This window comes from Brachionichthys hirsutus, chromosome 20, assembly GCF_040956055.1.
Source record: "Brachionichthys hirsutus isolate HB-005 chromosome 20, CSIRO-AGI_Bhir_v1, whole genome shotgun sequence".
NCBI classification, from domain to species: Eukaryota; Metazoa; Chordata; class Actinopteri; order Lophiiformes; family Brachionichthyidae; genus Brachionichthys; species Brachionichthys hirsutus.
The window spans coordinates 7,576,662-7,594,161 of record NC_090916.1 but is presented as its reverse complement, the minus strand read 5'-3'; the positions used below and the strand labels follow the sequence as shown (position 1 = coordinate 7,594,161).

The 17,500-nt window shown below is 46.3% G+C and overlaps 1 protein-coding gene across 1 annotated transcript in view; it reads left to right on the top strand.

The window, feature by feature from the left end:
- The window catches only part of LOC137909561 (dystrobrevin beta-like), an 11,673-nt gene extending 1,980 nt beyond the window's left edge, over positions 1–9,693 (top strand). Inside the window, exons 3-22 of the mRNA XM_068754024.1 lie at positions 28–113; positions 212–292; positions 399–612; positions 695–780; positions 1,082–1,236; positions 1,340–1,439; positions 1,527–1,693; positions 2,085–2,209; positions 2,636–2,707; positions 3,266–3,343; positions 3,566–3,650; positions 3,802–3,881; positions 4,074–4,187; positions 5,097–5,193; positions 5,457–5,477; positions 5,677–5,830; positions 6,503–6,592; positions 6,720–6,767; positions 7,658–7,693; positions 8,122–9,693. Of these exons, the coding sequence (XP_068610125.1) occupies positions 29–113; positions 212–292; positions 399–612; positions 695–780; positions 1,082–1,236; positions 1,340–1,439; positions 1,527–1,693; positions 2,085–2,209; positions 2,636–2,707; positions 3,266–3,343; positions 3,566–3,650; positions 3,802–3,881; positions 4,074–4,187; positions 5,097–5,193; positions 5,457–5,477; positions 5,677–5,830; positions 6,503–6,592; positions 6,720–6,767; positions 7,658–7,665 (1,860 nt within the window). The 5' untranslated portion in view covers position 28 and the 3' untranslated portion in view covers positions 7,666–7,693; positions 8,122–9,693. The remainder of the gene's footprint in view (positions 1–27; positions 114–211; positions 293–398; positions 613–694; positions 781–1,081; positions 1,237–1,339; positions 1,440–1,526; positions 1,694–2,084; positions 2,210–2,635; positions 2,708–3,265; positions 3,344–3,565; positions 3,651–3,801; positions 3,882–4,073; positions 4,188–5,096; positions 5,194–5,456; positions 5,478–5,676; positions 5,831–6,502; positions 6,593–6,719; positions 6,768–7,657; positions 7,694–8,121) is intronic.
- The last annotated feature ends 7,807 nt before the right edge of the window (positions 9,694–17,500 follow it).

Genomic DNA, 17,500 nt, shown 5'->3' with positions numbered 1-17,500 from the left:
TGCATCCCCCCCCCCCACCCCCTGCAGGATGGTGATGGAGGAGGGGGGTCAGAGCGACGGGGGGAGGCGGACCTCGGCAGGAGAAGACGAGCGGCGGCTCTTCGTCGAGCTCGGTGAGTGATGTTGAAATGTCTTTTCAACAGGAAAAGGAAGTTTGTTCTTTCGGGGCGGGGGGGGGCGGGGGCTCACAAGCGTCTTCTCTTCCTCGCAGCCGAGCAGAACTTTGACGCCATTTGTCTCGCCACGTACCGAACCGCCTGCAAGCTCAGATTCGTACAGAAGAGATGCAACCGTGAGTCTGCTTTTCAAAACCGCCGGCGTTCGCGGAGGTCGCGCGGTTCACCCTCGGCTTCCTGTCCGCTTCCTGTCCGCTTCCTCTCCGCTTCCTCTCCGCCCAGTGCACCTGATCGACGTATACAACGTGATCGAGGCCGTGCGGGACGCCGGCCTGAACGCCGTGGAGCCCCACGCCGGCATCTCTGCGGCCAGACTGGAGAACTTGGCGTCGTCGTTGTTCAACCAGCTCAGCAAGCGCCTGCCCACCACCCACGCCGTCGACCCGAGAGAGAGCGCCGCCCTGCTGCTGCAATTCTTACTGGCCGCGACTAACAGGTGAGGGGAAAAAAAAAACCAGGAAGCGACGCGCGTTTCGCGGGAAAAGGAAAGCTCACCTCCATTCCCGTGTCGGTTCCAGCGAGCCCGACGGCCGCCTGACGGCGCTCTCCGTGAAGTCGATGCTGGCCGTGATCTGCGGGGGAAAGCTGGTGGACAAGCTCCGATGTGAGTCGCGTTTTAACGCCATCGCAGCTTCCGGGGAATTCGTTTAGCAAACCAGCGACGGCGCGTTCGACGGCTTCGATTCTAAATCCCAGAAGCTGGAAGCGACGTCGACCGCAAAGTTTTACTGCTCAGTCCGTTTCGATGCTTCTGTTACACACGCGCCACCTTGTGGACAAGGCAGGTCATTGCCTCCGAGAGTTCCATCTGATTAACTTGCACTCTTTCACTGATAGTTCTGTCCCACATTAGAGACGAGAGACATCATGAATGTCGCTAAAAAAGTCTTTAAATGTGTGTGCAGATGTATTTTCTCAGGTATCCGACTCAGGTGGCGTTTTGGTTCAGTCCAAATTCGACGGTTTTCTGAAGGAGGCCCTCAAGCTGCCCACCGCCGCACACGAAGGGCCGTCCTTCGGCTACGGCCACACCTTAGCACGCTCATGCTTCCCACAGCAGGCACGCGCACGCGCACACACGCCTCTTCCATCTCTCCTTTACTACGCAGATTGATAATAATAATATTGATTAATAGTGATGCTATTTTTCCTCGTTCATGTAGAAAAGAGTGATGCTCAACATGTTCCTGGACATCATAGCTGACCCTCCGCAGTGTCTGGTTTGGCTTCCTCTCATGCACCGCATGGCCAGCGTGGAGCACGGTACACACACACACACACACTCACACACTCACACACACACAGAGGACAGGTGTCCAGGTTCTCCCTCTCTTCTCTCCTCCCCATCAGTCTATCATCCCGTCTCGTGCTCCTTCTGTCGTGGCAACGGAATGACAGGCTTCCGCTATCGCTGCCTCCGTTGCCGCAGTTACCAGCTCTGCCAGGACTGCTTCTGGCGCGGCAACATCAGTGGCTCTCATAGCAACCAGCATCAGATGAAGGAGCACTCGTCCTGGGTGAGTCTGGGCGTACTTACGCGTTCGTGTCACTAGGGGGCATGATTCTTGGAGAGTCCAATTGAAAACTTAATTGGACTCTTAGAAAGATTATTTTTTTCTTAGTTTAATATTTTATTTCGATACAAACGTGCCATTTGACATGTGAGCACACAGATGTAATTAATTATTAATCGAGTATTCAGCCAACTATCATTGTTTATCATTTAGTGGAGCAACATCTTCAAACAATATTATTCCTAGAGTCCAATAAAGAAAATAATATTCCACTGAAGCAGAGTGGCTCAAACCACCAGAAACATTCTCCGAAAACATCCTACACTGATAGTAAATGTGTTCTCATGTCACACGATGCCTGAAAGTTGATATTTATGTCTCCGCGCGTACGTAGAAGTCGCCGGCGACGAAACTTGGTCGAGCCCTTGGCAGGACTCTGGGTTGCGTGTCGTCCAGAGAACCCGCACACCCAATTTACCCAGAGGAACCCGAGAGGATCATCAACCTCGCCAACATAGTGTAAGACCTCACAACGTGCACGTATGATTGACGGGAATGATCTATTTAAAGCTGTTTGGAGCTAAACACGTCCTGATGTCAGACTGCCACAAGAAATGAGAAAAATAGAAAAATACCTCCTCTCAATTATAACATCAAAAATGCTGCAATAAAGCTTAAAGGAATTCTCTTTTCCTGGTTGCCTTTGCCCCCCCGTCTGTGTTTGCTTGTACAATTCGCCATTGCGTGATTGCACCCGGAAGCACGTGAGAGTGGGTTGGTGAGAGAGAGAGAGAGAGAGAGAGAGAGAGAGAGAGAGAATGCGCTTTGCTGATAGTCGGGCCTTTGAGTTGAGACGTTTTAACGCTTTACCCTTCCTCTGTGTTTACGCTGTGGATAACGTTGGTCTGACGGGTTGTGTGTTTTTTTTTTTTTGTGCGTCTGCAGCCCCCCTCGTCCGATTAGGAACGCCGGCGAGGCCATGTTGCTGTCCTCATCGGTGCCGGAGTCCGCCAGGAGGTAGAGACCGACTCGATGAGAAGAGAAATGTTTGATGTTTAATTTAATGAACACAAATGTGGCTTTTAATAATTTCTTTCATATCCTTGTTCTTATCCTCTTAAACAAATATATCCACTTTAAAAATGTAATACTCGATGCTGACGCCCTGGTTTGATCGCTTTGTCACAGTATTATTATTTTTTCCGAACATTTTTTTGGATGAAACAATTTGTCGAGAGAAACAAAAAGAAGAGATTTATCACTTTATTTGTCATTGAATTGTTGAATTTCACTTTTCTTGCGTCAGAGAAAACAAAATCTAGAAGATAATTGATTTCTAATGGATAAAAGTATTTGTTCTTCAGCTTTTAATTTTTTTTATGTTTTTTTTTTTATTAAAACTAAAAGTTCAGGATTTTATTGCTCTTCTCTTGACAAAATCTGAAGTTTAGGAATACAGCCGAATTAAAAAAAAAAAAATACAACAAGCTGAAACATTATATATACTGGTATATTATATAAATATAAATGTGTAAAGAAAATAAATCCTTTGTTTGTGTGTCGTGTTTTGTCCAGTTTGGCAGCTGCTCAGCGAATGAACGAGGAACACGCTCTGATCGCGGCGTACGTGAATCGCCTCCAGGCCAACCCATGGTGAGGGGGGGGGGGGGCAGGAGGCGGAGCCTTAACTTAGTCAGCATCATGGATGAGCTCGACATCCTTCTAAGCCTCTGAACAGAAGTTCCCTTTAGATTCGGTGTCGTCGTCGGGAGGGATGCTGAGCGATGATCTTATTTTGGGGGGGGTTGCTTCAAACAGAACGGAATGTTAGCGGTTAGCGTTGGTTAACGCCGCTGCCTCTGTGTGCGTCGGCAGCGTGGACAGTCCCAGCAGGCGGGACGAGGAGCACAAACTGATCGCCCGCTACACCTCCAAGCTGGCAGAAAGCGACGGCGCAGGAGTGAGTCGACAAACCACGACACCCTCAACCTCAATGCAAATACACAATCAAGACGCCGCAGGGGGCGTGGCCTCTGTGGTCTCCACACCCCCCAGGCTGTTGGGGTAATAAATGATTGACAATCCAGTGTTGTTTTCCTTCCTGTCTTCAGGTAATACCCAACCGCAGCATCGACTTCGACGTGAACATACAGAAGAGGGAGCTCATCGCTCGGCTGGAGTCCAAGAACAGGTCTGTGGAAACGTAAACGCGTAAAAACGGGTCTGTGGAAACGTAAACGCGTGTTTTTAACCCCGGCTGGATTTACACTCATTTCCCTTCGATGAATCTGCAAAAGCCCGCGGAAGCACGCGCCTCTGAAATGTGTCGAGTCGCGCCGGGATCCCCCGTCCTCGGCCGAACGTCTTGTTTTCCGTTTCCCAGAGAGATCTTGGCGGAGATCAAACGCCTCCGTGCCCAGCATGACGCGGCGTGCCAGGCCAGCCCGGAGAAGGGCGGCACCAACCCGACGCTGCTGGCCGAGCTCCGTCTGCTCAGGTAACACCCGTAGTCGTTTTGTGCATTTATTTTATTTCAGTTACACTCTTTGAGTCGTATGTATTTCTTTTTTTTAACAAATTGCGTCGGCCCCGACGCCGCTTTTCCTGCATTGTGCGCCATACTGTCAGATTTGGCGGGAAATCTGCGTTGGCACGGAGCGCCGGTGCTTTACGGCAGACGGCGGTGACAGATGGTTTAGAGAAAGGCCGAACAAAAAAAATCACTTTCAACATGTTTCTCCTTTTTGTGTAAAAACGAAAGGAAGAGGCGGGACACTGGATATAAATACTCAGCCAGAGACGCGCGGCGAGTATTTATATCGGTTTAATGTCTGACACGCACGTTTGGCAGTCTGCATCGTTTTCAGTGTTCTCGCTGGCTACGGCAAGTCGGATGGGCCAAATTCAAGTGTTCAGGTTCCGCACATGGTGGATTTAAATGATGCAAATGAGAATATTTGCTGTCTACGTGCTCCGTTTGAGGAGATCAATGGGAATGTGGGATCCCCGCATTCCTACGGTCAAGAGATTCTCTCAACATGTCAGAGCTCGTGCGCCTCCTACAGACCTTTTGCATGCTAATGCGGTTAGCATTTCTGCTCGCCCGTAACATCTGTACAGCAGATGTGCAGCGCAGGAACCCAGAAACGTCACCTGAATTTCCACCGGTATAGTGGCGAGTAGATAATGACCGATCTTTGATCCTTAAGGCGTGAAGTCGCCGAATGATATTTGCTTTGTGTCATCCCGACTGTCGATAATGACGATTTAAAGGTCTTCGATCCTCTCAGAGCTGATCTGGTGCTCTGATCGATCGATTAGCACTTCCTGTGGCTAATCTTGGCGCCTCTCCCTGTAGAAGCATGAAGAGAACGAGTAACTGACTTTTATATTCACCCCCGAACAGACAAAGGAAAGACGAGCTGGAACAGAGGATGTCGTCCCTGCAAGAGAGCAGGAGGGAGCTGATGGTGCAGCTGGAGGGACTGATGAAGCTGCTCAAGGTGACACGCACGCACGCACACACACACACACACACACACGCACACACACACACGTCTTCGTCGTGGTGTATTGTCGCACACTCGAGGGCAAAGTTTCCATCTTCCATCACGCCTCTTTGCGTCTGTCGTCGTGGTAACACGCCCGACTCTTCCCTCTGTTTAATTATTCCACCCTCTCTCGCTCTGACTTGTACCTGACTTCTGTTTTTCCATCCTTCTCCTCCCCCCGTTTGTTTCCGACTGTCCTCGTTGCGACCCTGTAGGATGAGGAGCAGCGACAGGCAGTAAGTCCATCCCCTGATTGCTGGATTTGTTGTGGCGGTGATAAAGACAAATTCTGTCCTGATATCATCCAGAAATATGTGTCCAGTATTTTTCCAATTCGCTTGTATTTATTTATTTTGAGCAGTTACTGGAGGCTTAAACGACGATCGGGATCTAACGTAGATGTGGCGTAACGGCGTTTGTGGCTCCCTTCTTTAGGCGCAGGCGGCCGGTTCTCCTCACGCGACTCCTTCTCGGCCGAGCCCGTCGTCGACCCGATCCGTGGGCGCCGCGTCCCCGCAGGCTCACGTGCATCTTCCTCAGGATTCACTCGCCGGGGTGGGCGGCGACGTACAAGAAGCGTTCGCTCAAGGTGATTAAAAAACTCACAGTAACTGGGTTGTGATCAAAAAATCCACATTCTTGTTTTTAACTTTAGGGTTCTTGGTCTCTTTGTGCCGAATCAGTCTCGAACCCTTCATTGCCTCGTTAACGAAGCTAATCAGCCGTAGCTAAACCCGAGTTTTAAGTCTGACTCTTTTCTTGGAGGTCGTCGGCGCCCCTCCTTCCTCCTCAGTTGGACTTTCCCTCTGAGCAAAGAAGCTCTCCAAAGACGTTTGTTTTTTATTAATCTTCACTAGTTCACGTAACGTGTCACGTAAAGCATGAAAATTCACAGGCGAATGTTACGGTCGTTTTTCAAAATAAAACACCTTTTAGACGCTAATAATCAATACGACGGAAATTGTTTACATTAGTTATTCTTTCTGTGCGGCCCGGTAACAAATGCCTCACGGACCGGTTGTTGGGGACCACTGCTTTAGCGTATAAACATAGATATAATATTTTCTACAACGAAAAATTCAGCTGCATTTAGTGACGTTTGATGTGAGTTTGCTGCGCCGTTTCACAAACGGCTTCGCGGGTACGAAACTGATTACAGTCAGCCGTTGCGTTCGAGAAGGAGACACAAATCATCAGGTAAATGACGCCATGCGATGGGGGTGTGCAGCGTTAAACCGTCGTTGATTTCTCTCCTCCTCAGGCCCGAGGAGGAACCTGAGGAACGACCTCCTGGTAGCAGCCGACTCCATCACCAACACCGTGTCGTCGCTGGTCAAAGAGCTCCACTCTGGTAAATATCCGCAGCTTCCAAAAATGATTCCGACTCGGTTAAGACTTTATTTCAGTCGGTTTTTCACATATTTTTTTCCCTCTAACGTTCCACGTTGTTGACGTTTTACGCTCGTGTGTCTGACCAGATGATGTTCGGGAGGAAGAGGAACGATTGCTGAACGGAAAGGACCGAGGTAAATTATTCTCATCCTCTTTTTTAACTCTCTTATAAAACATCAGAAGAGCAAGATCATTATAATAAGGCGTGAACTTTGCACAGGGACCGACAGAAAACCAACAATCCCAGAATGAAATGAATCCGTTTGAAACATCCGCCGTGGACTTTATTGTACGATTTTTTTCCCTGATGTTTTTAGGGTTTTATGATTTTTCACCCCGAAGGGAGAAATAACTCGGAATCTCGTTTGCTTTTGAACTATTATTGATTATCGTCATCACTTCCTCACTTCCAGCCAATAATCCTGTCCCCTTTCGAAAATACGTCAAACTATTAAAAGACAGCAGTAGCAATTAAAAAAACTACCATTAAAGTTAATAAACAGCTAATATACTTTTTACGACCCCCAAGTATTTAGTTACTTTAGGTGATTAATGCTCTGGACGACATCACGAGCTGCTCGCTAACATTTTAAACGCTTTTTCCTGCGGGGCTTTTCTCGCGTGTCTGGCCGTGTGTGTGTGTGTGCGTGCGACCACGCCCCCCCCCCCCCTGTGGACTCCACCACTTACTCTCCAGGTGCAACTGCAGCCGGCTTCATTAACCTGCTGACAGGACGACCTGTCTCAGCGGGTGGTGGAACTACTTCCTGACCTGCTGACTACAAGTCTTATTAACCTGCAGGACTGAGCCCGACCCCCCCCCCCCAAACCGCCACGAGGCCGCCAGGGGGCCGGGTGAAATACCGTCAGTGTCCACTCTAATGGGATTTCCTCTGGACTCTGTCTTGGTCGATGTTTTTATTTTAAGACCTGGTCTGGGTCCTTATTAGCTAATGGAAGCCTGCGGTTGCATCCTCAGACAGTCCGCTAACGGCTAACGAACCTTTTTCTGTTTTTTTTAAAGCAGGTTAAATTGATCGCGGGGGGGCAAATAAATACAGTAAGTCATAAATAAAATATAACCTCAAGCAGACTGTTAAGATTTTAGTTCATTGTACAAATAAAGGATGTTTTTTTTTGCTTCCTCTCGGTCAGATTTGGAGGAACTTTGTGATGTTTTATTACAGCTCATGTTCAAATAGTGGCGTACCATCAAGCAGGGACAGAATATTAGGATGCGTTTCCTGAAATGACTAATCTGAATTTATAATCACAAAATCTCTCAATAAAGATTCTTGTTTTTTCATTTCCTAAAATATATTCCAAGAGTTTATCAAAATCATCCTTAAACTTTGTTTGTTTACTTTTCTAGCATTTTAATTTCAGATTTTGAGAAATAACTTCTAGTTATTCTTGTATGTGCAGAAACAGCGCTACGTAAGTAAGATCGACGTTATTGATCTGACTGTTGTGTCTCTCTCTTCTCAGAGTGATTTTTAAATAACGGCCAAAGAAGACTGACCCTGCTGGGATTCAAAGATATTTTGCTATATTAGCTGATAGCAATTTGGGATTCGTGCTGCACTGCCAATCAACCAATCACAATGCTGGACAGGAAGTGATCGCCGGGTCCCTACTGATGCGTGTCTTTTCACTGTGCTTTTATTTCTGTTTTGATTTGATCATGCATAGCAAAGAAACCTACTGATTAGTAATGTGGCTGTGTGTGTGTGTGTGTGTGTGTGTGTGTGTGTGTGTGTGTGTGTGTGTGTGTGTGTGCGTGCGTGCACACGCTGCTTTTTCGAGGTGCAAGAAGGTCGAGACAGAACGATGTTTTAAGAAAACTTGTAAAGGATGTAGTTGCAGGAACATTTGAGGATGGAGATACAGGAAGTGAGCAGATCAAAGAGAAGAAGAAGAAAGGAAGTTAAAAAGGCGAGATGTGTTAAGTTTCGGCACTGTGTGCTTCGTATTTATTGCTTTAATTTGATTCGTTGCCGTGTTCTCGTTCAGTTTGAGTGCTCTTGCGTATATTAGTGTGGTCGGGCCCTGCTGAGACGACGAGCTTTAATTGGGTGCTTCCTGCTGTGTGAGGCTTAGCCCCTCCCCCTTTAACCCTCTGGTCGTGATGCAGGAGCGTGGAACCTGAATGAGATTAGTGTCACTCGTACTGTAATATAACGATTGTGTATCCTGGTACTACAGTGGTACTCCAGTCGAAGGAGATATCTCAATACTGTGGTATATATGTGTGTGTGTGTGTGTGTGTGTGTGTGTGTGTGTGTGAGGTGAGATATTATGAATTATTTTGCTTCCGCTTGGTTTTGGTAGTGAAAGAGTTTCAAAGTGTGCAGAAAAGCTTTATCCCCATTAAAGAAAGAAAAAAAAAAACGAGAATATAAAACCGGTAAAAATTATGAAAATGTCTTTATTTTCTTTCAATTTTATTCGTTTTTAACATTCATGTTTTGCGGCCTCCTTATTTATTGCATGTTGATAGAAAAACAAACATATTGACATGTAAACAGAGACACAATTGGACGCGGGCGAAACGTCTTGAATAAATAATGCTGCTGGGTAAGAGGAGAACCAGAAGAGCCCGGTAATAAATCTGCTCATGGTGCGTGTTAAATTCAATCTCTCTCTGAATATAAATATGAATTTTTATTTACAAAGTTCTCCCCTGGATGATTCAGCTGCGTTGCCCATGATTGTCATTTTTAAAACTAAGTCCAACAGAATATAATTGATGGAATCCATGACTTTTATTCTCTAAGGTCCTCTGTCACATCTTGATGCTCTGTGATGTCATCAGACTTGCCTGCAACATGCAAGGAACTGTGGGAAGTTGTGTTCCAGCTGAATGTCAGTTAAATATGACCCGTGTGCCTCAATGTTTAAGATGATCTCCTTTTGGAATGAGTGATTGATGTGTGTGTGTGCGAGAGAAACCTGGACTCACAGGACAAGACGTGTCCTGACATGAAATTGCCGAAAGTGTGAAGACTTTGCATTTGTTTCATCTGCAATAAATAAGATTTAACGTAAAAAAAAAAAAAACCTGTCTCTGTAACCTTCAGTCGTCATCCTATGTGAAACACAAATAATTAATATTTGGGAGCGTGACTTCGCAAAGGATTTGATTTCAGTGGTTTTACATGATTGAGTTTTGGGTTAGAAGTGAAACAAAATTCAAATAATAAATGAATAATAGTGGAATGAGGCGACAATATTTAAAACTGTTCGATACATTCAGTAGATTTTTTGTGTCTGTACCAAGTCGGTATAAATTTGGGTGAATTTTAAATCATTTAAAGTTTCCTTACTGATGGAATGTCTGATCCAGGAATGGAAAGCTGTAAAATAAATATAAAAAAAACAAATAAAGTAAACCAGAGTTTGAGTCAACCGTCAACCAGACCGATCATTAAGCCATTTTCTTCCTCTTCCTCTTATTGATCACAACCCACTTTCTATAAATAAACACTGGACCCCCCCCCCCCCCCCCGTTTTTTAACATTCACCCTGATTGAGTGTCCTCGTTAGAGCAGCTATCACTTTTCCCACGAGCTCCCCGCAGAGGTCACGACTCTGTGTGCCGTAAACGTGCGTTTGTGAATGTGTATGTGAAGCAGGGTGTAAATTATAGCGTGAGTAAACCTCATTGATGCCCCCCCCCCCCCTCCCACACACACACACTACAATCAGTGCATTTATGCCCCTGCTTAAGCAAACGGAGGTCAAATGGAGTTCAGACTCCATTTTGGAGGGGCTGAACTATAAAAATTGTTTTGAATCAATGCAAATATTTTCTAAGCTTATCCAGTGAATTGAATTTCTGTTTTATATCATTGCGAAATGGATTATTTGCACTGACAAATGTATTCGTGGTTAAAAGGTTAAAATATTTTTCCACCCTGGTGTGAGCTGGTGGAAAATACTACGACAAACATTCAGAGCAGTCTAGAAATTACTCTTAAAGTTACTCCACTCCTTATTCCTAATCTGTTCAAGATGCATTTAGGGCTTCCCACCTAAAGTCCTGTGCACATCGTTGCTGGGGGGGGGTGCAGCAGCAAGCTTGTTGCAACAGGCCTAAAGTTCATCCGGTGGTGGAGCCGTGCAGAAATGAGATTAGAATTAAGAAACCTGTCAAACAAAAGAGCAAGCAAATGTTTTAACGCTCTTATACAGCATTCTCTTGTGGGCTGTTACTCTTTCCAATGATTATTAGGAGCATGTAGGATTGTAGGACATTAACTTTGGTCACAGATGAGTAGGGGCACTAAAAGTGTCTTCCTCCCACTCCTTGTAATTAAAGATTAACTTCCCTGTGTTTAAATGCAGCATCAAGATTTGCTTCGTGCGAGAAGAAATAATGCCAGTCGTGAAAATATATATTTTTTAATTTCCATAATAATTTAATTATATTATTTAGTTTAATCTATCTCACTGTCACACCCGGGCATTTGATTTAATGGATTTGTCTATTTTATTAAGTTGTTTATGAATACAACAATTATTATTATTAATTAATAACATTTTATTACAAACTCCCAATGTTGACTCAGCAATTGCTCATGATTACGTCACTAAACTTGAAACGATTTCTCCTGCTTATAAATCACGCTGTTTGTCACGTTGTCGAGCCTGTTCGTCCACTGAAGATGTTTACTTCACGTGTTGTGGTGGACTTTAGGACCCCGCGGAAGTCTTTTCTTCGGCGCTGCAGCCTCTGCGGCTCGTGAGGGAGCTAACAGGCTGGTTGGTGCGAGTGTGAAGTGAGAGAGGGCGGAGAGAGAGAGAGAGAGAGAGAGAGAGAGCTAGAGAGATAGTGAACGAGAGGGGAGAGAGAGCGACGACCGTCAGGGTCCGTGTGCCGAAGGGACGGACGACCGGGTAAATATAAACATTACGTTTTGAGTCGTGAACGCGCACTGGCACTAGTTATAGCAGGGCTAAGTTAAACCATCTCATGAAAGTCAACGCTCGCGCGCACCGGAGCCGGGGCCGTCGGTTCCGCTTTAGCAGATGATGTGCGCGTGACGACGGAGCGGTCCGTGAACTTGGGTGAGTTCTTTTGCACCGGCGGGGAAGGGAATCACGGCGGAGACCGTTACGTAGCGAGTCCGCGCGTCAGGCGTGAGCGGATGCGGCGCACGGTCCACCGCCGCGCCCGCGTCGACACGAGCAGGTAGCGTCAAACGGAGGAGCGCAGCGCGGACACATCAGCGCGCGCGGGACCGAGCGAGCAGACCGGGCGCGCGCTTCCCGGGGGGGGGGGGGGGGGGGGGGTCACCGAGTGCAACCGGTCTGAAGTGCGCCCCGTGTGTTTTGCATTGCGTGGCCCAGTGATCGGCACCGCGCATTCAGGCACGCGCCTCTCACCGGTTTCCCTCCGCGCCCCCCCCCCCCCCACCGGGATTATAACATGTTTTCGTGACGCCGTCCGGTAAAGGCCGCGTCAGGTCGCTCCCGATATGAATTGTCAAAAAAGACGAGGATTGTCGAGTTAGCGGCAATAACTTGCAACACTTCCGGTATCGCTTTTCAAAATAAAAGTACTTGCACAAGGTAAAAAAAACAAACGGTGAGTATAGTGATGTCGTGTTTTGTGCGTTTTGCATCTGTTTTTTAATTAATTGAGTTCAGCGTAAATTAACCCCTGTGCGCCCACAGAGCCCAGAGCCCTGTAAAACTGATTGCATCTGGATTAGCACTCTGCTTGTACCGGTAATGCTATAATAATGTTCGTCAGAATATGATTGACTTCAAGATCTGAATACCGTAAACAAATTCTGCCAGTAAAAGAAGATAAAAGGACAAAAAAGAAAGCCAAAATCTGAATATTGAACGCTGTAAGGAACGTAATTTATTTTGTACTTTTATTGTTCACACTAATAACACACTTTCCTGTCCTGTCACTGCATAAACCTCAACGTCTTGACACACCTGCGAGGCTTTTTCCTTTGCCTCCTCCCACTACTACAGGCTTCTGCTCGGGCCTTTAACTGTGGTGTAATTTAAACCGCTGCTGGAGGAGGATTTAAATGTAAGTCTGTGTATATAGACTTGCTGATGGTGTTTGAGTGACATAAATAAGGAGAACTTGCAGAAGTTGGTTGGCCTGGAGCTCATGCAGGGAGCCCCCCCCGGGGGGGGGGGGTGGATTGGGGTGGATACTCTACACCCATTTCGACAAAGTTTCCACCCTTGTCTTTCCGCTGGTAACCCTGGCTGACTGCCTGTCGCCTTCACGGTAGTTGTGACGTAAGCCGAACGGCACGAGGAGTTTACATCCTGCACAACACGTCTCTCGAGGAAAGCCAGACATTTTGGTCCGCCGTTCTTAAATCCAAATCTCCGCCGAGATCCAATCTTGTTTTACACGCATGCAAACGTTGTGTTTTTAAGCTTTTGCGTCCGCCGTCCGTCCGATGCCGTTCTGAACAAAGCACCGATAACGTCACGTAAACATCCCACTTGTGCAGAAACCGGTTTGTGAAACGGACTCTAATGAATGGCGTAACCGTGTGGAAATGTGCAGCTGAGTTACGGGCCAAAAATCACACCTTTAAAAGAGTTTAACTCCAGATCTGAACCAGCACATAAGAGTGTAATAAAATAAGAGTAGTGGCGGTAATTACCTTCGTTTTGAATTTAATCCTAACACTAAAGGGCGTGACGAACTAAAATCCAACGCAGCCAGGAAATGCTGTTTCTTTTTTGGTGCATAGTCTAAAAATGGACGCTTTCGGCAGGTGTGTATTTCACAATAGGGTTGCTGGTTGATTTATTAGCCTCTGGTTGAAATATAATATCGACTCCCTGTGGAGTCTGCAGTGTTGTCTGTACCAAATAGTTACTCAAGGTCGGAGAGCTGGAGATAACGCGATACCTGCGCAATGCAAAGCCAATGCAAACAAAGCCGCACAGCTCAGGTGCATACGGTATACAACTGTATGCGCCTGAGCTCGATGCTACATTATCAGGCGGGAAAGCTAGCAAGCGCACTGAAAAAAGGAAAAGGAGATCGGTGTTTTATAGAATATAACGTTCGGAGTGTGAGGTCGATGCTTCTATTTGTCCGTTCAGCTCACCTTTCTGACAGTTTACCTGCACACTCCGACTCAGCGGAGCGCGGTTCACGGTTACTCCTGCGTTCCAGAGTCTTTATTTTATCTCAGCGGTGAATAACTCGAACTCGCTCTGCGCTCGCAAACACGCTCCCGTTTCCTCTTGACGGTTGATCACCGATTGAACTCCTCCGTCGCTCGTTCAATACGTTCGGCGCTTGTCAACCTCTGCATAAAAAATGAACGTCAATTGGGCGATGAGCCAAAAAGTACTTCCAGTTGTGTGCTGAGTACTCCGCTGACAGCTGCCCCTCCTCGTCCCGCACAGCTTCGTCGATCACGTTCACACTCAGCTGGTTGGAATGCCAAATGATTGCGGAATAATATTTGTTGTCTTTATTAAAACACCTGCAGTGAGAGTTTGGACCTGAGGAAGAGGGACCCAAACAACCACAGCGAGATATTTCCCGCATCCCGAGGAGGATTTCTTACTCGGAGACGACTGTAAATTTCGCTTTTTGTGTTTCTCCAGGCGAGGGGGGGGGGCGAGGAGGAGGAGTCAACGACCTCACAAACAAGACGGATTGAATGACACGCTGCTCCCGGTGTCCCCATGATTTGATTTGTTCCATTTTTATTTTTTATTTTTTTTAACTGTCCTGAACCCGGGTTTCGCCGAGCCGCACCCCTGCCATGCCGTCCAACAGTCCGGCTGCCGCCCAACCGCCCCAGACGCCCGAGAACGACGCTGCCAACGACGTGGTGAGAGGAACGCGTTATTATTATTATTATTATTAATCGTCGTCGCCTCCACAAAGGAGCTTCTGTTTCTGCTGCTCTGTACCAAGACGCTGTGGAATTAGTCGTGGACCAACGGATTTGTTGCACCTTCAAAAGATATCGGATCTATAGATCCAGAAGAATTACTGAAGGTGTGCTTTTAGCGAATAACTTCTAAACTAATAATGATATTAAAGTGAATCACATATTCTAAGTAGTTTGTTTGCATTAATTATGGAACTACGCTGTCAGATCTCTCTCCTTTATTGCGCTTGATGTTGCTGTTTCTCTTATAAATATTAAATTATACTACTACTGTTATTTTTTGCTGTCACTGATATTATGTAATAACTATATAATAACAATATTATACAACTACCCCCACTCTTCCCTTCAGCTGTCATTACACCCTCAACTTTGGCACGTAAGCTAGCAGCGGGGGAGTTTTTTTTTGAGTCGACGCACACGGCGATAATCCGGCCAGTGTGTGTGCGCGTGTGTGTGTGTGACCGAGTGTGTAATAATTAAATGTATCGTCATTTATTTACATTCACTCTAAACCGTTCTACATTCCAAACACTCACTCGACCACATGAAAGTAGAGTTTGTTTGTTTGTTTTTAGCCAAAATGAGCACACACACACACACACACACCTACACACACACACACATTCAGACTTACACAAGGTGAAAAATGGCTTCTTTCATTTGCGCCCACAGAGCCCAGGCAGCCATCGTAAATCTGAGACAAGTGGAGTTCATTCTATAGGGCTGCTGTATAAATAGCCATCTTACCGCCACATTCACACACCGGCAAAAGAGCAGCGCGGCGTGTAGAGAGGCCCTTATAGCGTCGTCAAAGAGTCGATATAAAGTCAGATAGAGATCTGAGTCACTCACAAAGACTCGGCTGGATTCACTCATTCTGTGTAATCACTGAAGCTACCGGCCTGATGTTGAGAGAAGGGCATTAATGTGGGCTCAGACAAGAGCAAAAGCATAAATCAGGGATGTTTTGATCTTCAGAAATAATGTCAGAGGCTGTGGTTTTATATCGTCCATCATTAAATGACTTAGAAATAAGGGGAAACATAAGGGCAACCCCTTTTGGAACCCCGGAAAGTCCTTTTGGAAGTTCATGTGGGGGGGACACAGTAAAATGTCTTATTTTTGGCCGGTGACAGTCTCACACAAGCAACCCAAATTTGAATCTCACATTTTTGCTTTTCAACTTAATAATTGAAAGACCTTTTTGCCACCTTGAAGGTTTAATTCCAAATTTTCTGCATCTATTTTTTTTACAAATTTTACAAATCCTCACCCTTATTTTTTTGGACAATGCATTTCTTGCCCTGGTTTCTTAAGAACTGGAGTAAATAATTAGATTTGTACACGTTTGTGGATGACTGAGAACCTCAGACAGCGCCACCAGGCGACAAACTGGCGCCGGTGTCATTTACTCCATCTCTAAAACAAAGGCGGCACCGTGCCGTTGACAGCTTTATCCACCGACGACGAAGTGAGTCGTGGAAAATGCAGAAAGGAAGCAGAAGCAGACAGAGAGCCTGATAAAGACAAAAAAAAAAAGAAAAGAGGAGAGACAGAGAGGAGGACGCGGGGATGGGGGCCGAGAGAACGAGGACAATATGTCTGCCGCTGACGGTATCCTCCCGTGCCTGCCTCGTTTGCGGTCCGGTTACTTAGCAACAGCGGTGGCCTGAAATGACCTGCCAGGAGACAGAAATAGACCAAAGATAGGCTGTATGGGTGGGCCGGTGTGTTCGTTCGGTGCCGTCGTGTGCGTTCGGCGCGGTCCTGAGTGGATTTGGGTTTTCTAGCGCTCGCTTTGACGAGAATAAAGATTTGAATGATTATTTATCCTCCTGGTACTTACCCAGTTGAGTAGCCAATTAGTTTTCCTCGATTTTCACGTTTAAATATGCATAAATATATATGCTAATTCCTGCAACAGAAATGTGAATGAAAGAAAGTCTAGTTTCACTACGGTGACAGATTCAAAGGGGTGTGGAAACACGTCTGCAGCATCTGGACGGGCGTGTCGGGTTTACTGTTGATCGGATCGATGCGTGCGCGTCCTGACGCGCGTGTGTGTGTGTGTGGACAGCGAGCGCCGCAGGCATACGTGCATGCGGTACCGGCTGCTGCGCCGATTGTCACGGGGGTGACATTAGCATGTTTAGTCAGCACGGCGGCCCTGTCGGAGGCAGTTGCTAAGCAGTTTCTGCACCTTAGCAACCACTCCACTGTCACCGCAACAGACGGGCCAGCAGGGGAAGGAGGAAGCAGGCAGGCAGGCAGGCAGGCAGGCAGGCAGCACACATAGTCACATTGCACTGGTTATAGCAACAGATGCAGAAGCACAAGCACACATATGATAGGCTGACTCATGCGGCACAATTATTCTTCAGCTGTCATTCAGCATCCGGCGTCGCCCCGAGCAACGAGCATCAGTACGTCATCAGCGTCATGTTGTGATGGTTCGGTCATAATTTGTAAATTTCTGTTTCTGAATGTACGCTATACGTAATTAAAACTCCTACAAGGAACCTTTTTGTTATTAGTGACCCCTTTGGACAAACGTGGTATTACGCCACAAAATGCCGCCTGCGTTTTCCGTCGTTGCCTGCCTCAATTTATTTTAATTATTTTTTAATTGTCCAGAGATTTTGGCAGGATGCATAGCCATTAAGGATTGGTTCCCGTTTGTGGAGCCAGCAAAGCCAAGCTTCGTAATTATCTTAAGAAAAAGACATAAATGAGGCCGAGGCGGATCACAAGGCCAATTAAAAATGTCACTTTAAAGGTAAATGAGTTTAATAAAATTCATATAACAATGTAAAATCATATCTTGATTTGTATTTCATGATTTAAATATTTGCTGGAATCTCTGAAATCATCCCTAAAAATTTAATTTTTGCCTCACCGATGCATTCATAGACGCCTCGTTCACTTCAGCACTAAAAACACTGGAGTCTCCCGGTGACACACAG